This window comes from Anoplopoma fimbria, chromosome 15 (assembly GCF_027596085.1).
Source record: "Anoplopoma fimbria isolate UVic2021 breed Golden Eagle Sablefish chromosome 15, Afim_UVic_2022, whole genome shotgun sequence".
Lineage (NCBI taxonomy): Eukaryota > Metazoa > Chordata > Actinopteri > Perciformes > Anoplopomatidae > Anoplopoma > Anoplopoma fimbria.
This window is the reverse complement of record NC_072463.1, coordinates 6,379,305-6,402,998: the sequence shown is the minus strand read 5'-3', so window position 1 is coordinate 6,402,998 and position 23,694 is coordinate 6,379,305. Positions and strand designations below refer to the sequence as shown.

Here is a 23,694-nt window from a genome sequence, read left to right as displayed (position 1 = left end):
TGAGTTAAATAGTCACACCATTTATATTTGTGTTGATGAAAGTGGTCAAATTTTGGTACCTGTTATGACACTGGAGCCAAAATCTGCAGTCCCCTCCCCAGCCCAAATAGAGACAAAAGACACTACAAAGGGACCTTCTTAAAGTTAGACAGCAAAACCTTTTTATAACATTTCCACCATCGATGTCGGCTGCCAAATCTTTAAAGACATCTTTAATTATATCCAATTCTAAGACTGTGGGCTCAGACTTCTGAGTCCACGGAAGAGCTTTTGGCAATCGAAACTACGGGGCCAGAGATGGAGCATTATCCTCGCCACGCCAAGCAACACACCTCCACCTAACTAAGAAAGGCAAGCAGTTATCAAAGTCATCCCACTGACACTGGTGACTTGTTTTGAAGTGGTTGCACAATAAAGGGCCTGTCACAGCTTTGTGTTGGGCAGAACACCTTTTAGCTTTGACATAATCAAAACATACCACGGCCTGTCGTGAGCTATTGCCTAAATAAAACGTTAGTCCACTACAACAGCATAAAATAATCTCTGATATTCACCCCTATGAAATATTTCTGGGGGAGCAGCTGAACATCAATCTATTCAGTGTGTCATGTACTTAATAAATATACATACCCTGGTTTCTTTCCCTATCTACAGCAGGTGGCAGCATTTACCGTTTACAGGCTTTAGCACCGGGCACCATCTTGTGTTTTCAACTGTTGCTAGGCAGCCATAGTAACAACATGACCGAGTTGCACCAAGCAGCATCAGTGGGGGATTTTGATCGAGTTGAGGAGATTCTAAGGGAAAATGATTGCAATCCAAATCAGAGGGACGTGGACTGGAGCTACAAGACTCCTCTCCACTGGGCAGCAGCTCAAGGTGGTTAGTGGATCAGTGGAAATGAACCGGGGCCTTAATTCCCCTCATGCACCTGCCGCTCAAATATCATAGTTTACTTGTTGCCATTCAAATACTGCTTTGTTTACTAAGTTTCCCCGCTGCGGGACTAATAAAGGATTATCTTATCTTAAGGTCACTGGAGTGTGTGAACAAGATGCTCTTAAAGCGGACAGTCTATTTCTCCATTTTGTTCTGTACACTTAGGTTGAGCTTCAACGCCATATTTAAAGTATTTATTTCTAAAGCAAGTTAGATATAAATATTTTTATTTTTTTTGCAGTGGACCATGTAATTCCCAAATGATCATAATTGAATAGGCCGTTTTTTACTCCTGTGTCTTGAGGTTTAAATGAACAAAACTGTTTGTTACAGTACAGCTTCAGAAAACACAAATAACTGATAAGACTGATATAGCTATTAGATATTAGTCTGTTAATTAAGATACCTGTCAATTAAATTTACTTAAATGTCATGTTAATGCTGTTGGATTTACCTGTTTGGATTTACTTAGTTTATTGTGTATTTTATTATTGTACGTTTGCTTATGATATGATATGATATGATGTACAACATTACATCATATTAAACCACAAGTCAATCAATGTGGGCGTGATTAGTGTTTTGGACTGATTCATGTTGGGGCTTTAACCATTAACAATTATTTTCTTCAGCATTTAAAAAAAAATAAACTCATATTTATTGTTAATTTGGTAATTCTTGTAAAATGTTCATCAAAAAACATGTCATCCTCAAATGTCTTTACATTTAATTAGCAATTATGTAAAACAAAGAAAAGCAGCAATTAGTCACATTGAAGAAACTTGAAATAGAGAATGTTTAGTATTTTTGCTTGATAAATGGCTTATCACATTAATCAATTATCACATTTATGGCCCAGAGATTTTCTCTCAATCAACCAATTGATTAATTGTTTCACATTTGTAGCCTTTTGTTTACTTTTGAAAAATGGAACGTGGCTTTAATTTGAAGTGCCCTTTTTGTCACTGAATTTACCTTTTTTTCTGTTGCTCCTATTTCTTCCTTCTTATTTATTGAATTTCCTTTAACACAGTAAAAAAGAATTTGTTTTGAAAAACATCATCAGTTCTTTAAAAGCACTGTGATGCCTTTTTCTACAGGACATACAGAAACGGTCAGGACCCTCATTGAGCATGGAGCCAGGCCGTGTCTGAGGAACGACCATGGATGGACTCCTGCCCACAGTGCTGCAGAGTCCGGCCGGCTGGCTGTGCTGCGGCTGCTGCACTCCCTCCATGCCCCGATAGACAAGGAGGACTGCTGTGGAGACAAACCAGCCCGGATAGCCGAAATATATGGACACCATGACTGCGTTCTATTCCTTAAAAAGTATGAGATGAAGCTCAGTTTTTTTATTTTTTTATTCAGTTCTTTGGATCATACCACCCTGATTTTCACACACATGTCATGCTTAACTTAACTACACCTGACTTTTTAAATACAAAGGTTTTTTAACAGTTAAATAATTCAATTACCCTGTTTTTGTATGTTGCAGAGCAGAAATTGAATGCCAGGCCTACCGCAAAATGGCAGCCCAGAAAGGGATTTCAGTGGATGACACGGATGAGGAGTGGGCAGAACAAGGAAAGGAAAATGAAGAAAAGGCGATCTCTGAGAGCAACATTCAGACACCTTTAGTAAACAAAGTGTGTACAAGAGTGACTTCCTTGTAGCCGCTCAGTTGACAGTGTTTCTGTGGCTTTTCAGGGCTTCCGTACTATTTCAAAACACGTTATATACAGTATGGCTAAAACATCATGTGTTATTAATAAGTAGTTTAATTTAAAGCAACAAACAAAGAGTACAGGTTGGAAATATCTCCTGTTAAAAACACAGATATCTACTAATCAAACCTTACAACATTGTACAGTGGACTTTAACTTGTTTCAGAGGTAATAAATCAAAGTAAACAACAATAAAGCATTCACATTGGTAGAGACAATATAGCTGCAAATCCATTATCTGTGGTTTTATGTGTAAAATGTAGTTTGTTTTGCTGTAAAACAATTCTCACTTCTTCTGAGTTGAGTCTAACTTTGTGGTGCTGTCCGTAATCGATGCTGGAGCCTGGAGAGCAGAGGAGAAGAATGCATAAAATGAATCAATAGTCATTGTGGTATTTTACAGAAAGAGTAAACTCAGTTGTAGCACACTTACATGTTTCTTTAGAAGTTTCAGCACAGCGTCACGCGTCTGTCAAAGTTGGAATAAATCATTATTATTGGTGCTACCTTGTCTGTGGTTCATAACATCTCTACTTTAACTTCTTAAAAAGTATAAAAATAAAATAAAAAAAGTGTTATTTCTGAAGTGTGGTGTAATTTGGATACACTCCCTAATTTTTGTGTAAAGCCCCTATGCTATAATTTATTCCCACATATTTGTCGCTGTTTAAAAAATGTACCACAATTCATAAGGAATTTACACCTTTTTAACCCTATCACAGAATCATGGAGTGTGTGTGTCTTCAACGGAATAGTTTGACATTTAGGGAAATATACTTGTGTGCTTGCTCAACGGGAGTTAGATGAGAAGAACGTTAAATATGAAGCTTAAAGCAAGGATTAGCCTTGTTTAGCATAAAGATCATCAGTGATGCTGTGGGTACCCAGAGGAAGGACTGAACAATAACATCTAATTTATTTTATAGTTCAATTTACTCTCACTGCTTTTTTGGATAAGTAAAAGGACTGATTAAGATTATCAAAAATATTTTCTGCTGGCCTACTACAAAAGCAAAACAGTACAGTACCAAACATCAAAGCTGACCCAGAAACACAAGAAACATTACGATTTAGGTTGGCGAAGTAAATCCACCTTACCATTTTGTCCGCCAGGCATGTGGTTAACAAAATGAACAAACCCTGCAAATGAAATGACAAGAGGTTACTGAGCAAGAATGACTTTTACTGGTCCACATGTTTACTTGAAGATCATACTGACCCTACCTGGAATGTGTTCAGCAGGTTAAAGGAATAGTGCACCATGGAGACGATGACTCCAGACGTGAGGTCAAGGAGCATTACAGCAAACCCTAAAAGCCAAGTCAGACCGAAGATTGGAGTCAGAAGAATAACTGACCTCAAGACAGTTACGGCAGCGGCTTTGTCTTTTTCATTATATCTTTCTGTAGTCTTCGGGTGATTCAAAAGCTTAGTGATGACCAACACCATGGAAAACAAGTTGAAGATGGTGATTATACCGACCGGTATCACAAATGTATGGATGGACCCTTTCATAAGTCCAACGTAAAGCAGCCAACCGGTTTTCTTGGAGTAGTACTCGCCTTCAGCCCCGTTATTATAGCAAACAAACGTGATAATAGTGATCAAAAAAGGACACACATAGCCCAGGACTAATGAGATCCTCAGGTATGTGCTCCTGCTCACATTGTGGAACAAAAAAATGGCTTGATGAAGAAGCATGCAGCTCAGACACAACATCCAAAAGAACATGGACAGGTAACAGAAATGCTTCAACAGCACGAAGATCTTAGACCAGGTTTCTGTAACATCCTTTGACTCAAAAGATGCCAAAAAACAGAGATCCGCAACGAGCAAACACAGACAAATGTTTATGTGGGCAGTATGGCGTAAATATAGAGTGTTTGTCTTAACTACAGCACTCCAGACGATCAGTTCTATCGCGATGGTGAGAATGAGAGAGATGATTGATATAGACAGTCCGACGTAGGTCAACTCAGTGAGCCCACCGATGTCCACTGGATGCCTTGACATTAGGATGGCAAATGAGGACAAATGAGTGCAAACGCAAAGTCCCTCATCGGAAACACCCTTCCATTTGCATCCTTCTTGTGACCAACTCCTGGTGTAGTTGTCCCACGAGACACACTTTATGTCGACGTTGGGAGGCCTCGGCGTGAGCAGTGAGAAGCGGATTTTAACCTCAATTGAATCCAATTGTTTGCTTTCAGTAGTTGTTGACACAATGATGCTGTTGGGCTTGTACGTCTCATCTTTGTTGGGCAAATAGTTCTCCAATTCTTTAAACCCGGCTGTCTTTACCTCGCCAGGGTCCAGACTATCAATTTCGACGGAGTTGTTGAACACCGTGTTGTGACATTTTGACCCCTGTGTGCATTTGGATACGGCTACCTCTAGATTTTTTTGATTTTTCATAGAGGCATTGGTTAAGTTGGTCATCTGAATCAAATGCTCCATGGAATCCAGATATCTCTCAGCCAATGAAACATTTTTGTCCTCCTCTGTTATCCACGATTTGTTAAGAGACTTCTCAAGCATATTGCTGGATGACTCCAGAAAGTCCTGAAAACAAAGGAGCTGGTTTTAAATGCGGTTGAAGTACAACATGTCTGCTCAAAGTTAGAAAAAGCATTTTCTCCTGGCTGTATTATTTATGAAAAAGAATGAGTAGGGTAAAATGGCAAATATGTATTTTTGACTGTATTCGTACTTAATATTGCCCCAAAATGATTGATTTGACGACACCTTTGGTTGGTGGTAAAAGCAAGTGAGGTTTAATAACTACAGCGAATACTTGTTCACTAGCTACTTTGTCGGAAAACACAACACAAGAGCAACAGGTGAAAACTGTTCTCACGTTGTTCTAACAAAGAAGAGTATTAATAATCTTTTCCCATCATGTCATTTGCAACCGAGAAGGAAGAGGATAGGGGTAAATGTCAAACCCCCAAAAAACATTCAATAAAGATAATCAGGATTGTGTTATACTTACATCCACTGCGTATTTATTATGTATTGTGTCTATCTTTTGTCTCATTGTGACGAGTACTTCAACAGATGCATTCATGTTGGCAAAAGTGTTGATAGTCGTTGAGTTACGAGTGACATTCTGAAGCAGGGAAAATACATTTGCAGCATTTTTATCTAGTGCGCCAAGTCCAATGTCAACAATCTGTAAAAACAGTGAGGATTTATGCATCATAAATATTTGTGTCAAAGTGTAATCAACTACCGGCAAAGTTTTCATCAACAAAAAGCTTATTTTATTTTGCTGCTTTATATTCTGCTCATATGTTTGGTATGAGTCACTTTTTTAATCAGATGATGGAGAGCTTGCTTTTTAATCTTTGTTATGAAAGCTTACATTTGCTTTTTGACGCACATCGTTCACTTCCTGTTTCACACACGTTGATACCTCTGGTTCCCATATCACCTGTGTAGAGCTGAAATTACGAATCAATTAGTCAATCAGCCTGAAATTAATTATCAACAAACATTCATTGTTTTCAGCTCCTCAAATTGAATATTAGCAAGTTTCCTTAGTGTTCTGTGATGGTAAACTGGATCTTTGGCTGTGGACTAGCAAGCAATTGTGATGGGCATTTTTCAAACATTATGTACATAAACAATTATTAATCAGAAAAAAATAATCAGCAGATTATTTGCTTGTAAAAATAATAATCCGTTGCAGCCTTACCTGATTCGTTTGCAGTTTCTTTCTCTGTATCCAGCCGTGTCCGTGCATTTTAACAGTGCACGGAATCCAGCTTTGGTGTCTTCCCATTCACCTTCAGCTGGACAGAAACGTTCACCTGCTGTTTTGAAGAAGAAAAGTAAAGGCTTGCTTTATCATTTATTACATTTGTTAACCAAAACAACAAATATTTGTACAAAGTTGACTTCATGAGAAAAAAGGTAATCTGATATTCTGTTGGAGCGCTGTTGAAAGCTTTGCAAAAAGCTGAAAAGTCAAACCTTGATTTGGAATATTTTATAACAGATTACCTTTTTTGGTTCAACTGTTCACAACTAACATGTAAGATACATAACAAACAGAAGGAATAAATAGTGCATATAATTCACAATGGCCAAATTTAAATACATATTGGAATATGGATGCAATGTTTTACAAAGCCATTTTTATTATATTTGACGAAAATATTAAAACATACCATATATGACATTGACAACAGCTGAACCGTTTCTCTCTTCATTGCACCTGTTCTTAAAAGTGCAGGTTAGTTGTGGTATTTTTGTGGGGTCACAACTAACCATGATATCAGCTGCATCATCAGTTACTTTGAAAGGACCTGCAAAGATCACAAATGCATGGCATGTGTTTTCACAAAAAAATGACAAAAGAAAAATTGACAAAAGAAAAATGTACTCACCAGCAGTGGTGTGTTGGCTAATCCATTTCACATCATATGTGTCATTGTTGCTCTCTATCCCACATTTAACTCTTACACGTAAATCAGAATTTCCTCTGCAGCGCGGAAATGCCGGTGTCATGGTGATGTCAATTTTTGGCAGGAGCGATATGTCCATTACACTGCTGGCTTTGTGAGTTATGGTGTATGAGTCTGACTTTTGATAATAGAGACATGTGTACTCTCCTAAGGGGAAAACACACTTGTCAGTAAATTCTTTTGCATATCCATCAGATGCTGAGCAACATTTGCATATTATTTCTGTCGACCTGGTGAATGTAAATGCCAAAATCCCCTTTTTGCTGTTTTGGTCTCCACCAACTCATGAGGGAAATACAAGGCTCATAAGTGGTCCGCTATGTTCACATGCTAGTCGTTGACTTTGTATGTCTGCTGTTTTTTTAGTTTTTTTTGCTGATAACAGAGCTGATGAAATGAAGAAGGAATAGAGTGAAAGTAGTAATACCACAATGTAAAAAAACTCCAAGTAGCATACACTTTCAGAAGTGTTATAATTTATATAGTATTATTATTGTTATTATTTTTGCAATAACGTGTAAGCAGTAGTTAATGCTGGTTCCGTTGGAGCTAATTTGAACTACTTTATTGTCAGTTTGGTTGTTTCATTTATGACAATGCATCATCATTTATTTGCTGACTATATGTTTGTGTGGAAAATCAAAGCATTGCACGTCTGTAACATTGTTGAACCAATAATGCAGCAGACCTAAAAGTGTCTTCTTTTTTATTTCACACATTCTTCTTCATTGTCAAAACTTAGGGCCTTTATTACCCACATGCAACTCACCCGCTGACTGTGCAGTCTATTGTTTGATCGTGTTAACATCACACAGGTGTGTTAACCTCACTTCTTTCTAACTCCACACCAAGATAATTTTTTTTCCTTTTCAAATTTTTTATCTTAAACCACAACCGATGCTGACTCAAGTAGTAAATAAAGCTGACAGATATATGCAGTGGAGTTAAAAGTTAATTTCCTTCCAAAATGTAGTGGTGTTGCTGTGTAACTAGTTACATGTTATGATTCATTCACTTGTTATAAGTGACTTAGAAAAATATAGAATTAAATAACAGTTGCTTATCAAAATGTTGGTGAAAACAAAGGAGTTCCAACTGAATAAATGATTTCCTGTAAAAAGATTATGTGTAGAATATAACATTAATTCTATTGTTCTGCACCAATCTTTATCCATTTTATATTGAAGAACTTTAAAGCTTGACAGTAATCAGTGTTGAGTTTTGTTATTAGGTTTACCAAACTTGGTTTAGGCTTATGTTTGAAACATTTGTTAGAAATAGTTATCAAATGTAAAGAGTAACATCACTTTGATGAAGTATTCAAAATGCATGACTTGATATATTTTTAGCAAAGTAACTAGTAATCTTTCACAAGCAACCTTCCCAACACTGAGTACAAGAATTTCAAACTGAGTGAATTCCCACCTCTGATTACTCAGAGGCTGAAACTAATTTACCTGCCCAGAGCTCTGATATGTCTTTTAGTGTGACTCTGGTCTCTAGCGTTTGTGTCGACACCTCTGACTCTGTTCCGGTAAATATCTCAAACACTGTGCCGTGTCTCTTCAGCTGCCACACTGGCAAGGTTTTCAGGTCCTCCTTTAATACGCATCTGACTTTGGGCTGGTCGTAGTAACACACAGGGCTTTTGGGCATAATTAAACGGACAACACCTGCGGGAAAATAAGAGTCAGTTTATAATCAAAAGGATACGCTACATCCAGAAGGTTCCATGTGTGTCTGTGAGTGAGAGTACTTTCTAGTCTAGAGTCTATAACTTCACGTCATCTTTTGTTTATGTGCTGCTACTTTGATACTTAATGAAATCCATTCCTGTCATTGGAAGTTGCCTTCTGAGTGTCACTGAAAAGTGTATTTTATGTTTCGGGTTTGTATCTTTCGATGGTTTGGCAGCAGAATAACAAAAAAAATACAGGACGGCTTGTCATGAAACTTGGAAGAAGGGTGAAGCATGGGCCAAGGCAAGACACATACAATTTTGGATCAGATCCGAATCATGGGGCGGATACACAAAATATTTTCCCCTTCAGTAAACATTGCCAGATAGGGTATTTAATCTTGGAGGATATCTGCGCTCTCCGAGTGCCCTTCTAGTTAATTCATGAATTCAATCCGGGTTTAAAATGAATCCTAACAGGTACATCCCACCCTCTGGTAGATATAAATTACCTTTAGTCTCCAAATCAACTGATGCTGACAGATTGTTGCCCAGTTTCTTTGATTTTTCAATCAAAGCTTGTTGTTTGACATTGTAAGCAAAGGTCATATTAAAATCTGTGATGACGCTTCCAACCCTTCAGTGAAGAAAAAGTATAGATCTCAGTCACATCATTAAAACAGGAAAAATAGCAGAAATTATTTTATTTGGCAAACAAAAACAAGTACCTGTATTTGCTAATTGTTAAGATGTCAAATCCTGCCATAGTGCTGTACACTGTTTTAATCTGCAAGTCAACAACTCATTCATCAGTATACTAAATACAGATGACAATACCTCAATTAATTAGATTATTCCTGATCTGATAAAAGTATTTAAATTAAGTAATGTGCTTTTTATATATAAATATCAGTCATTACCTTTTGTAACAAATCGTTATTACACTGCTTAAAATTCACGGAGGCTTTTTCTTCAAGACATTTGTAGTACTCCACTTGATTTAAAGTGATGGATCCATTAATAAAAACTGTGAAAAAAAGATGCAAGCTTGATACGCACAAATACACACACACATATGCACATGCAAACACAGGAGAATATAACCAAATACCTGTTTCTTCTGAAACACACATGGGAGCAGGCTTGTTGGTGAAGGTGCAAGTCTTGTTGCCGCAACATTTCTTATTAGATTCCTGACAAACTCTATCGCTCCATATGAAGCCCATCTGGCAGCTGCACTTGGTGCCGGAAGGGACGCTCTGACAGACTGATTGTGAAAAAAGCATTATAGTTTACCATTCGTTTGTTTTTTTTCTAATTAAATATAGAACATGTAGTATTTTTACAAAATAGAGAAATGTTTACTTGTTGTCATCTTAAGGTTATCAACTTTCAGGTCGATTCTATTCACAAAAGGTGTCAGTCTCGCAGTTATGTTTCCGATTGCACTTTCTTCTATTATCAGTTTGACATAGTACATTTGTGTTGAATTGTCTGAAACATTCAATACAGACAGAGACAAACCTAAATACAATATGTTACATACACCTTATCTGTTTAAGAACAATGTTATGCCAAAATAAAAAGCTCAATGCTCTTAATTTTACCTTCTCCAGTTGTCTGTAAAATTCAAAAGAAAATCATTCAATTTAATGCAATTTATTGTTGTTTTGAAAGTAAATTTTTAGAATCTAATGTGTAATCTTATGACTGACCTGACAGGTGTTTAGTCCCAGGATATAAAGAATGATTAAGGTCCACATCCTGTTCCTGAAAATAATCAATAACAGAAGAAGTCATTTGTATTGGCCCTTGGTAAACAGAGGTCTAGTGATTGATTGGTGGTATATAAAGGCCTACTGTACTGTACGTACATTTTGTATCAGACATCTCCTTTTTTTTTTAAATACATACCCATCAATTGAATCTCTATGTGAGGATTAGTGAGTCTGGAAACAGTTAAAACAGTTGCAGCTACACACTTCACACCTATTTCTGTCAGACGGAAGGAGAAGATTAAACATTTTATCTCACACATTTTCTTGGACTTACAGGACACTGGCTGTCTCTAAAGTCACTGTAATTAATATTTAGATCATTTTCCAAAAAGAAAAATATTGTAGTCATATGGAGACTGTATCTGAGTGTTTATTTTTGTCTCTGCAGAGGAATAATAAATAAACAAATTAAAGTATGTTTTTTGTATGTAGCCCGAAATTCCAAAGTTGCCTTAAAGGGCACTTTACACTCCGGACAACCTCCATCCTTAGACCCTTGATTTGGATTTAAAAAAAAAATAAAATTAAGTGTCACCATGTTTTTTTCTAATGATTTTGACTGTGAGCATTTTTACATCTGTGTACCTTGTAAATGTTGTGGATTTTTCAATTTCCAAATTAACAACAAAGAAACAACTACATTATTCTATTAAGTTGATTCACTGGAGTAATTTTTTGTCGTTTACTCAAGTCCTATTAACAGCGCTTCTGATCCTAAATGGCCTGTCAGATAATAGCAAAATGATTGCATTGAATACCTGAAATTGAAAAAGAAGGAACGTGGCACATTCAAACTTTTTAGAATACATTATTCAAAGTTACAAAAACACAGTGAAACTTGATCTGTGTTGTATGTTTCACTGTAACAGCTAGTACATGTGCTATGTAGAAATATATGACTTGTTAATCAGTTATAGATAATCAATATAAAGGGATTAGCTAACCTGTTTCCTTGATTCGTATCAGTGGACCATCACAACAGCGTCCCAAGATGTCTGTTGAACCCGTCTGTTCCCACAAATGACAGCAGCGGACAGATGAAGCTGTTGCTGCTGCAGCCTACAAGGAAGTGAAAAAACACAAATGCTTATTTCATTTGGTTACCACAGAACTGTCAGAACTGTGATAAGAGATGCAAAGTAAAAAAGGCCATTATGTGGATCTAATTTGACTTTCATAAATGGTGACTTGTGTCCCAGGTAGTATATCAAATAACTCTGGTGTCCCCATGACTTTGACATGTTTGGTTTGAGTAAAAGATTGGCATGCTAAGACGCTAAACTTTGATGAACATTGTCAAGATTATCATTGTCATTTTGAGCATGGGAGCATGTTAGCATACAGATGATAGCATTTAGCTCAGAGCACCGCTGGGCCTTAGTACAGCCTCACAGAGCTGCTAACATGGCTGTAAAACTCTAGTTTCGATGCCTCTGCGTCGGCGACAGCAATGTTTAGAGGAATTGGATGCGTTTGAAATCACATATTTACATTCTATTCATACTAAGTATGACATTAAATTGAGTATGCAGTACTTTCACACTGCATCGTATGTGAATTTTATGTACGCGAGAAATTCACAGAGGTATGAGACTTTAGCTTACTACTCAAATATACTCATACTCAACCATTCAGTCCGATCAACTATTCAGTCCAATTATATCATAATTTAGTTATTGTTATTTTTTACTTGTTTATTATACCTTTACTGTGTGATGACTTATTTTATCTTGTTTTTCTAATTATGTCTCTTGATTGTCCGTTTGCATTATCCACTCTGCTGATGTTATCTTGCAAATTTACAAACTGTGGGAAAAGGAGTATCTTATCTTATACTCAACTGCCCCACAATACATTGCGTCTAGGTGCCAGGGACCGGCTGTCAGTCTTGTCAGATTTTTTTGAGCCAGGCTAAAAGTTAATTTGTCACTTTATCAAGTGATGCAAGAAATGAACTGTTAAGATTCCCAATATGTGAATAGTTTATTCAAATAACGCCTGTTTGGAAATTTGCTGCTGACGGAGCCGTGCATACTGACTGAGTATTTAGCATGCAGTACTTTAGTATGCAGTACATAAGTAGCCGATTTTGAACACGGCAATTATGATTTTGGGTAAACCATCCATCCGCCTGTCTCTCCTTCCCATTCTCGTGAACACGATATCTCAGCAACTCGTGGAGGGAATTTCTTCAAATTTGCACAAACGTCCACTGGCACTCAAAGATAACTGGTTAGAATTTGGTGGTCAAAGGTCACTGTGACCTCACAAAACACTCAAGACAGAATTTTTCTAAGTTTGACAATTTCTCACAAATGTCAACTGTGAGGCGGTAATTTTACTTATTGTTACGTACAGTAGAACTTATAGCCAGCATTTCACCTCATACACTCAAACATGAAACCATGGCTATGAGGCTCTGTGGAAAAAAGGACGAAGGTTTGGGTCCTGCATGTTTGGCGTATGCTGCAAATAAAGTGTATTCACCTTCAGGAATATAGGTAAGTTTTATGTTCTCTGTTTAATTTATTGATTGGAGTTTCTATTTTGGTAATCCAAGGTTGTGATATTCCTGAATGTTGAATATGCAGTGGGATCAGCTGACATTTCACAGAAACTTATGGCACATGCAAAACCTCATGCAGCAGAGACAAAAAGAAACAGTGAACAATGACATACAATTACCGCCTTTAACAAATGTGTTATTGGGTTACACACCAGCTAGAATTATTATACAACCCTTGTGTTTACGACTCTGATGTAAGCAGGTATAGAGAAGCTTTGTGAGGCAGAACTCTGAGCTCACAGGAGAGAACATATTTGGTTCAAACACACTAATACAATTGTTCAGTCAAAATGTATTCATGATGAAACGCTCTATTTATTCAAAATCTAAAAAATGTTCAATGTCATGGCCTTGTATTCGGTTGATTGGATGTGACGCGAGTTTTCAGAACGAGACTTCTTAAAGAGATAGTTACCTGATTGAAATAATTTTTCAGTTGCAGAAATTCTAAATAAAAAGGACGAAACAATGCAAAGGGATACCTATAAAATCTTTAATCTTTTTCAGTGTTTCAGCTGCAATACAGACAAAAGTCACACATACATTATTAAAAAGTGAGGCACTGTCATCTCACACTCATCATTCATACAGCTGCAGTAGTGTTAAACAAAAGTCAAGTATAGAATCAATAACGGTATAAAAGGTTTTTTTTCACTGGATAATTCTCATATAACAGTCTTTTCTTTTTTTCCATATGTACACACAGAAGGAACAAATTGAGAATCAATAATCATACACCTGACATTGACAAATACTGTAAACTGTATATGTAGAATTACAACAGGCTCAGCTGCACTATCTTTGACTTTGTTGCAGCATTTTAGAGTGCAAATTCACATTTTGTCTTTCATCACAAAGCAAAGGCAAAAAAAATAAAAGAAATAAAAAATACATGCACTTTTTTTTTAAAAGTCAGAGCACATTGTGTGAAGCCAGACATTCTACTGTGACATCACACAGTTGTTTCGTGCTCCACAAGAGCTGTTTGAGCCTCAGGAAGGAACCTGTCCGTCTCTTCTTGTGATTGTCCGTCCTCTTGTGGGAAGATCAGTCCTGTGCCTTCTTTGTGTTGTGGATGCATTGGTTGTGCTGAGAGCTGAAAGAATAATTCAAAAGATCACTAAAACGGTAAATATAGCAGGGCAGAATAATTAGCCGAGGATAACAACTACTCATGACTAGGATTCAAACACTAGGAATCTCTGAACTTAAACTAGAAGAAGCAGGAAGCAAGTGATTACTACAAAGAGCTGTGAAGATGCTAATGCGGCCATGTTAGCAACTCTGTGCGGCCGTACTTTGAGCTATATGCTAACTTGCTCATAATATCAACACTAACATGCTGATGGTTACTAGGTATTATGTTTACTATTAGTTTAGCGTGTTAGCATGCTAGCATAAACATGAAGTACGGCTGAGGGTGATGAGAACTTCATCAAAGTAAAGTGGAAATTCAATTTTGACCTCATGATGGATGTCGACAAGGAATAACCTAATTTAAAATAAGAGGGGGAAACTGTGGCTCAGGGGTTAGAGTGGTTTGCTTAATCACATGGTTGGCGGTTTAATTCCCGGCTCTTCCTGTTATCATGTTGAAATGTTCTTGAGAGAGACACTTGCCCGATCCCAATGTTAGGACTTTGAGCCGCGTAACTGTGAGGGTTTAGGGCCGTCCCACTGTCAACAAAAAATTTAAAAAGTAAGAAGAGAGGACGGCACATGTGTTTAGCCTAGCATATTAAAAAGCAGTTGACCGACGCAAGCCCTGGCTAAAACTTTTAAAAACCTGAGTCGCTGTAAACAGACATTTAACCATCGACAAAGTGAAGCTGTGGCACATAGTTCAGCCTTTAAACAGCTAAAACTACAACATCATGTTCAGATTTGTCCAGTTTCCACTTGTAACAATCAAACATGTTTGATATAATCTCTCTGTGGTGATATCGTTTTGTGCAGACCACCGCAGACTCTCAATCAGACAATTTCTCTTTATGCTGTTTTGTTGCATAAGTGGATGATTGCTAACTTCTGAATGAGGAGGAACAGATCTCAACATTAACAACTAACATGCAGTTAGTTGGCAGGAATCTGAGGGGAATTCCTGATTTTACTGACCGTCTGTCCCAGAGGAGTCACGCAGCAGAGCTTCTTTTTGAGGTCTTCAGGTAGAAAACAAAGCAGTTTCCCGAACAAGGGATATGTTGTACCTGGTGTCACATCTTCTTCTTTCATAGGGCCTAAATAGAAAACATTCATACATTTAAACACTTTAAAGTAAAATTAAACTCAATTCAAACAAATAGAGATCATGTGTACAGTAAGAGTTGTCTCACCTGTGAGGAAGCTGATGATCAGGCCGATTAGAATGACTGTGAAGCAGTTGAAAGCACTGTACCACATGTAGGACAACGAATAAAATCTGTTCAGTCCAGACGGTTGGCTGAAGGAGGGAGAGAGAGATGATTAACTTATGAAATCACCACAGTAAAAACAAAATCACACTGTGCCGTCTGTGTACCTCAGAGTGACATTGCTGAGTGCCGTGTGAAAGGCAGACGTCGTGTTGTCCAGGACGGCTCTGCAGCCGGGCGGCAGCGGCCTCGGGCCGGAGCTACGGGAGACGATGCTCCCGATGCCGACCCAGAAAGCCAAAGCCAGACCAGCTCCAAGACCTGAAATCGCTCCCTGGTAACAGATAAGATAAGATAAAATAAAATAATCCTTTATTAGTCTCGCTGCGGGGGAAATTACAGCAGAGAGGATAATCCAAACATGAGACATAAGTATAAAGCAAGATCAAAACAAGTATTATAAATAAGTAATTACACAGAAGAGAATATTAAGTAAGTTAAAAAAGTAAAAAATCCACAATACCTAAAATATTATATATACAGACAGAATAATTATTGTATTGCACTGTAAAGACAGGAAAACTAATATTTAACACAGATACAGTGAGTAACTTAATGAAGTTGCCAGAGGTTTTCATCGTCACAGTAACCGTTTTAATGACAGCATCCTGCTAGAAGGTTGAATAGCTTTTGCACTCTGACTCTCTCTCAGTAGGCAAAAAGCATCAAGATGTCAGATAAAACATAGACTGACTAGTTTTATTATTAGGACATTTTATTATAGGAACTATTTAAAAAAAAATTGTGATTCAAACAGCTGTCTATGCAAATTACGCTTCACGGAACAGCACTAAAAATAGACTTAAAGCTTGAAAAAAAAAAAGAGTGAATAGAGCCAATGTGGATTGGTACATTTAATAAAATGGAAGCGTAATCCGTTCCTTGAGGCGGGTAATGGGCGCCAAAAACGCTTCTTAAAGTGCTTTAAATGGGGATTGGCCGTTGAAGAGACAGATGCTAAAACAAAGCGTTTCAGACAGAGTGTATACAGGGTTAACTATACGGACAGTATGAGGAAAAAATGAATTGTTTTTCAACATTAAAGTATGTAGTACATGTTCAAATAGAAACACAAAATACAAGTATGAAGCTGAAAATGATCATATGTCTCCTTTAAGTCTCGGTTCAGATTTAGCGCCACTTAAAGTTTCATCCACTGCTGGTATACTACTGTAAATATTACGAACTGGCATCATCAAGATAAACAGTTGGTGGTTCCAATCCTCCCGTATGGAGCCATTAAAACCGAGGGCACAATGCGATGGAAGATCATTGTTGCATCATATGGGTACAATACCAAACTTTGCATAATAGATATATTGTAAAGCTGATGGCTTTTGGCATGGACGTCAAAAAATACCTGTTTAAACTTAAAGAGAAAAGTCACGTCAGTTGAACTCACAACAACAAAACCTGTTATATGGAGACAAGTAGACACTACTTCTGTGTTTTAATTCCTGATCATTTTTTTTACCACATTAAGAGTAGCAGATAAACTGCATGTTGTCTCATTAATCACTACATGATCAATCTCATTGATGAGGTTCAACTTACAGTAGAGTTGGCCCACGGGAAGAACATCCCGAGACAAAACAGACCAAGAACAGGACCGCCAACCATCCCGAAGATTTTCAAAGCCACCTGGAGTTCAATAACAATCAGTGCTCATGTAGTGAGAAATGTTTGCCGTTACTCGATCATACAACTTGTGAGCTCACCAGTAGAACAGAATGGTCCATCAGGTGAGTGAGATAGGCCATGGCCAGACACAGCAGCCCGTAGGACATGGCTTTTAGCGGAGACACAAGTTGAAAGTTTAGAACAAAAACGTTATTATGCTCTGGATCGTGGGTTGATGAACTTCAGAGCGCTCACCTAAGGCTTTGGACAGCAGGGTCGCTCTGGCCTCTGTCATGGCGGGGTAATGTGGTTTGACGAGGTCTTCCATCGTCACAGTGGCCAAAGAGTTGAAAGCAGAAGAGATGGTGCTGCACAGGAGAAGCAAAATATGTACTGTACATACCATTACTGCCATCAATACATGAAGTAACAATTAAATGTAAAGTTAATTATTCATCCCCTAAAAGACAAGAACAAAAATATACATTTTATATTAATGTTACTGCATTAAAAAGTTTTTTTGTTTACACCCATAGTGACAGATATGCATGCATATGGATGCATTGAACATTTTCTTTTTCAGTTTCACTGAAACGTTTGATGTGAATAGTCGCATTCAAGATTTAGAACGGAGTACACACTCAGTTTCCAGTTTATTAACTAGCTGAAACAAATGCAGTACAATGCATAAAATGCCACAATAAATCCCTTCATGGAGGTTATAATGTTCAGTTTTTAATTGGAACTGTTTCAGAGAGGTGTGATTTAACTGTATGATCATTTTGGACGACAATAAGTTTAAGGATAGCATTTTATTAGAATTATCAAGGTGTCAAATGTGATTGCTCATTATAGAATGATAATAACTGACAAAGCTAAAAAAAAAAAATATATATATATATAGTGCAACAAGAAACACATACTGGAGGAAACTTTAACTAGCGTCAAACCAGGTCACTGACCCGTAGGACTTCATCTTCGACACCTGAATAGTTGAATGTGTTATTGAAGTCTTTACAACTTCTTCCTCGGTTATGGTGAAAGGGATACAACCAAATTTTGATGACGCTGTGGAAAGTCCCATACCTGAGAGCTGCACTGAACAAACAAGCAACAAACAGTCCGGGCAGACCAGGAAGACCTTGCAGCATATCCATCACAAAGTAAAGCACCATCTGTGTAAAACACAGAAAAAAAAATCCGAGAGCTGACAATGTACATTCTAGATGACAGCACATTTACATAATTTGCCTAACGTGTTAGAAGGACTCCGAATAAATTATGCAAATATTCATGCTGCTGTAGTGTTGCTGTTAAATTTATGTGCCCTGGAGGGGTTTTTGACATAACTCTGCATGGATTTAACTTTCATCCTTCACACTAATCTTTTGAGATCAATGAAGCAGAAAAAGCAAGAAAATAAATATATCTCCGTTCCCCAAAAATGCGAAGCAGCTGATTTGGTCGATAACGGCACAAAACAAATGGGTAAATAACACATTGAAACTCACCGCATCACTTGAAGATGTGCCCAGCTTGACAGAGTGATCCTCTTCACAGTAACGTGCAAACATCACCAGTCCCATCACACAGCTCAGAGCCAGAGACAACTGCAGGGAGGGAAACGCCATGTAGCAAGACCTGCAGACAGGAAGGGGAAAATATAGTGACAGTGGTCGCTTCTGAGGTCTTTGTTTGTCCACTAAACACTCAGTACTGTAGTGGTTTGCATTGAACTTCCAAGAGATTGCTTGTCAATTAATATATGAGATACAAGTCTATATTTATTAATTCAAATTAAACATAACACAAACATTTTGATAAGGATTTCTTCATTTGTTTATTTTATAAGAATTGTTAGAAAGCTTTGTACTAAAGAATTGACATTTTGATAGCGGCTCTATAAGGCTGTAATAGGACTCAGAGGTGCTTTGAGCTATATGCTAACATGAACATGCTATTACGCTCACATTGACAATTCTAACATGCTGATGTTTAGCTTTTAAAACGTTTAACATGTCCATATGTTTAGGTTGAACGTGTTAACACAAAGTGCAGCTGATGCTAATGTAAATGTTAGCCTATGTCCGAAATCTTAGATTATGCTCTACACTAATAATGTGTACTATCGTTCAGCGCACTTTTGTGTGAATAAACCTTAGTATGTATCTTTTTAGTATCACAAGACTTCCTGAGAGCCTCTATGCCGGTTGGAGACACGTAACCATGGCAACAAGTGCAAACCCCCATGTGACCAAACGATGATTTGTGTTCCAAGAGACTTGTTTATTTTCTTTCACGCTTTAATTCATTTTTACTCAAAGTCATAAAAAAAACAAAGCCATAGCGAACCTGACGGCCTCCTTCTCTGTGCGTGCGCTGAGATATCTTTGGACCTGAGCCTGGTTGACTCCGTACAGGGACAACATGAGGAAGACCCCGCCAACCCCCAGAGTCCAGAAGGTGTGTCTCTCTGTAGGATCTGGGTTTAGGCTGAGCACAAGAGAAAATACAGTATAAAGCCAGTACTTTAAACTGTATGGCATGCAAGCATAACTCAATTGTTTTATATTTCATTGTTACATGCATTTCTTAATACTTCAGTTCAGTGTTTGAAAACCCTTCCTAGGGTGAGAATTTTTAATTGCTTTGACACTAAATGCATTTGGTGACCACATCTTTCAGATCATCTTTCTTTCTTTGTTTTCTCACTCAAACTCAACCAACAACAAAGCTCAGTGCATTTACAATTAATTTACATTATTTCAAAGAAATTACTAAAAATTACATAATAATTTGCTACATAAAATTCAAAGAATAGAGAAATAAAAATACATAAACCACTTATCACTGCCTCATTTTATGAAGCACAGTATATATATATATATATATATATATATATATATATATATATATATATATATATATATATATATAAAAAAATGCTGAAAACCATGTTTTATTAAAGTTAGTGTTGACAAGACAACTTAAAATGTAATATTCTCTGTAGGAAGACCTTAAGTAGAATTATCTACATGAAAACAAAAGAAAATCAGAACTCTGTGATACTGGCATTTGCAGAACTGATTACCATTAAAATAATTAAATAAATCATGATGCATTTGTGTACAGATATCCTCATCCATTCCTGATATATTGCAAACTAAAGTATTGACTCACTCGAGAGCAGAGATGCGGTTTCCCTCCCGGACTTTCCTCCAGACTTCAGACAGTCCTCCAGTCTGATGGACGCCGACCACGATGACAGCCAGCTGCCCCGCAAACATCACAACAGTCTGAAAGACGTCTGTCCAGATGACAGCCTTCAAACCACCCTGTAGGGAGCAGACAAGACACACGGGAAATAAATCTGATATATTCTTCACTCAAATGCTAGATATCCGTCTCTGTAATCCTTTATTAAATGCATATCTCTAAAATGGAGAATACAAGTGAATCATGGCCATTCTTTTTAAGATCTGCCAATTTTTGACAAAGCAAATGGTAATTCTAAGGAATTTAATGTGAGATTTTTCATTTTTCAGGGGGTGAAGAAGATAAAGTCACTCCTGAGCCATGACCCCCTCACACTGGGCCTTTTAAGATACCAAAAAAATAACGTAGGAGTTGGGAACATTCAAATGACAGAAGGTAAATTTAAGTTCTATGAAAATGAGCTTTAAAAACTCACCATTGTTGTGTACAATGTGCACACTAGTCCGGTGGCCAGCACTGCCCCCCATAATTCAAATCCAGTGACTGAAAGAAAGCAACACATTGAACCACTGATCTTATCTATTCAAATTGACTGTCTGTTAAAAAATGAACTTATCTGACCTGCATTTAGTGCGAAGGCAGGAGTGTAAACACAAACTCCCATATAGACAACCTGTAGCAGAGTAAAGGACAAATCGGAGACTATCCACGTCATAAAGGTGTAAAAATAAAGATGTTCAATGTGAGAAATGAATGCGTCTCTTGTATTTTCAGGCTCTCCTATGGGGATGCACCAAGCTTATCCACTGTGAAATACCCAGTTTTACAGTTAGATGTGAAAATTGATACGCTCATGTCTTTATGCTTGATGTGAAGCCAGCAGCCAGTTAGCTTAGCTTAGCATAATATTGGGAAACAGCTAGCCTGTCTCTGTTTAAAGGGAACCGCTCCTGTCTAAGAAAAAGTCCGGCACATGTCCCGCAGTAAAACCACAACAATTTTTTATACTTTGTTTTGTGCAGAGAATAAACAAACAAGATTTAACATGTTCACTAGTGAACTTTAGAGGTGTAGGTAGGTGGATTTTCTTATCTTTGGACAGCGGCCAGGCCAGCTGTGTCCTGTTACCAGTGTTTATGTTAAGTTAAGATAACCGGCTGCTGCCTTTAGCTTCATGTAAGTACAAACATGAGAGTTTCATTTTCCTCACCTAACTTTTGCAAAGTAAGCAAATATTTTTCTCAAAATGTCAAACTTTTTCTTAAAGCTGCGTTGGTATTAATTGGACGTGACTGACGCACAATAAATACAGTTTTATTGTCAATAAGCTTAAGCTTTTAGCACAGTGGCCATGTTACCTCGCAGGGAAATTATACAAATTATTTGAATGCATCGTGATACACAGATACTAAATTTGGGGAAAAGAGAGCACTGGTATCAGGTGGGTACTCGGTTACTGCAGACACCCTGAGTCAAAGTATTGGTAATGTTATTTGGAGAGGAAATAGTGTGATTGGTGCATCCCCACTCTATCATGTGACCTGTTGCACCCACCGTCTGAAAGATGAAGGCCAAAGTCCCACAGACACGCACTGCTTTGCTGAAGCGCAGTTCAAGATACTGTGAAACAAAACAACATATGAACTGTACATGATGAAGGACACACACCAATAATATAAACTAATTTAAATCCAACAGAACTGCTCTGTCACACCTGGTAAGCACTGGAGAGACGCAGTTTGTAGAACACAGGAATGAAAACATGGGCAGGAATGAGGAGGCCGAGAATGTAGGCGCAGCCGATGAACCAGTACTGAGTACCGTGAGCGTAGATTTCTGCCGGTACGCCGATAATCGCCACGGCAGACTGGAATGAGGCGATGAGCGACAGCGAAACGGGAAGACAGCTCATGCTCCTGTCCGCCATCAAGAACTCCTGTGTGGTGCGCTGACGCCCGCCTGAAAGAGCGTGGTACAGTCCGATGCCCATGGAGGCAGCGAGCAGGAGAGCAAATACCACATAGTCCACGGCCGTGAAGTGCTTCTGGTCGGACGGGTCCATGTTGATTGTCTTTGAGTCTCGGCTGCAGAAGGTTTGGTTCTCCTTCAGACGGATGGGAAAAGTCTCTGTCCTCACCCATCAGTCAGGAGAGTCCAGGAGCCTTGAAGAAAGAGAATCGAAAACACAGATAAAATATATCTCTGTGTGTGAGAGAGTAAGCTTTGCTGGAATGGTGTTGCTTTCTTTATCCAATAATATTTTTAACAAATCACTTTGCTTGAAGGGCAAAGAAATACACTTTCACACCCAACAAACTCTCCTTGTGTCCTTGTTTCCCCTGAGCTGTTACCAGATTTCTGTCCCTTTCACACATAGATAGACAGAATGTGAAATCACTACAGTCACCTAACCTACAGTCACCTAACCTACAGTCACCTAACCTGAAAGTTCTCTGACGACTCTGCAATCGTCGGCCTCATCTCCGCCGGCGATGAGAGGGAATACAGAGAACTGAACCAGGACTTCATAGGATGGTGCCGGCGGAACCGCCTCCAGATCAACTCTGGTAAAACCAAAGAGCTGGTGGTGGACTTCCGCCGGGGAAAACACTGTCCTCCGGAACCAGTGAACATCCAGGGACAGGACATTGAGATTGTGCAATCTTATAAGTACCTGGGTGTTCACTTGAACAATAAACTGGACTGGACTAATCATACAAATTCACTGTATAAAAAGGGTCAGAGCAGACTCTATCTGCTGAGGAGACTGAGGTCCTTTGGAGTGCAGGGAGCACTCCTGAGGACCTTCTTTGACTCTGTGGTGGCATCAGCCATTTTTTATGCGGTGGTCTGCTGGAGCAGCAGCATCTCAGCAGCCGACAAGAAGAGACTGAACAAGCTTGTCAGGAAGGCCAGCAGTGTGCTGGGGTGTCCACTGGATACGGTGGAGGTGGTGGGAGACAGGAGGGTGATGGCCAAGCTGTCATCCCTGATGAACAACACCTCTCACCCCATGCAGGACACCCTGGCAGCTCTGTGCAGCTCCTTCAGCCACCGGCTGCTTCACCCCCGGTGTGTGAAGGAGAGGTACCGCAGGTCCTTCCTTCCTGCTGCTGTCAGGCTGCACAACCAGCTCTGCTCCCAGCAGACCACATGACACATGACAATAAAAACACTGTGCAATAATAGTTAAAATAGTTTTTTTTCTGTCTGTCTGTAAATATTATATTTCGGTTATTGTGTTTTTATTGCTTATTTATAATTCTTTTTTTTTTTTTTTTTTTATCTTGTCT

The 23,694-nt window shown here is 38.2% G+C and overlaps 3 protein-coding genes across 4 annotated transcripts; 1 reads left to right on the top strand and 2 right to left on the bottom strand.

Annotated features, from left to right (window-relative positions):
• The first annotated feature begins 740 nt into the window (after window positions 1–740).
• Window positions 741–2,612, top strand: LOC129103700 (ankyrin repeat domain-containing protein 66). The gene is made up of 3 exons (XM_054614286.1): window positions 741–879; window positions 2,040–2,268; window positions 2,435–2,612. The coding sequence occupies exons 1-3, from the start codon at window positions 741–743 to the stop codon at window positions 2,610–2,612; spliced, it is 546 nt and encodes a 181-aa protein (XP_054470261.1).
• A 337-nt stretch (window positions 2,613–2,949) lies between these two features.
• adgrf3a (adhesion G protein-coupled receptor F3a) lies at window positions 2,950–10,573 on the bottom strand. Its single transcript, XM_054614284.1, has 17 exons — window positions 10,526–10,573; window positions 10,418–10,430; window positions 10,176–10,304; window positions 9,922–10,077; window positions 9,731–9,837; window positions 9,539–9,597; window positions 9,323–9,447; window positions 8,590–8,805; window positions 7,028–7,279; window positions 6,836–6,952; window positions 6,361–6,478; window positions 6,028–6,106; window positions 5,656–5,835; window positions 3,888–5,225; window positions 3,762–3,803; window positions 3,097–3,132; window positions 2,950–3,006 (listed from the first exon to the last, which is right to left on the bottom strand). The coding sequence occupies exons 1-17, from the start codon at window positions 10,571–10,573 to the stop codon at window positions 2,950–2,952; spliced, it is 3,072 nt and encodes a 1,023-aa protein (XP_054470259.1).
• Window positions 10,574–13,646: 3,073 nt separating this feature from the next.
• slc5a6b (solute carrier family 5 member 6) lies at window positions 13,647–22,563 on the bottom strand. 2 transcript variants are annotated; one of them, XM_054613975.1, is made up of 16 exons: window positions 22,116–22,563; window positions 21,956–22,021; window positions 21,023–21,074; window positions 20,877–20,944; window positions 20,366–20,520; window positions 19,538–19,678; window positions 18,697–18,826; window positions 18,272–18,360; window positions 17,441–17,553; window positions 17,284–17,354; window positions 17,120–17,206; window positions 15,673–15,839; window positions 15,488–15,594; window positions 15,270–15,391; window positions 14,775–14,831; window positions 14,183–14,250 (listed from the first exon to the last, which is right to left on the bottom strand). In XM_054613975.1, the coding sequence occupies exons 1-15, from the start codon at window positions 22,461–22,463 to the stop codon at window positions 14,787–14,789; spliced, it is 1,761 nt and encodes a 586-aa protein (XP_054469950.1). In that variant the 5' UTR covers window positions 22,464–22,563; the 3' UTR covers window positions 14,183–14,250; window positions 14,775–14,786. The 2 variants fall into 2 exon arrangements, with proteins under 2 accessions (XP_054469949.1, XP_054469950.1); XM_054613974.1 differs by lacking the exon at window positions 14,775–14,831 and having other exon boundaries at window positions 13,647–14,250.
• Window positions 22,564–23,694: the final 1,131 nt, after the last annotated feature.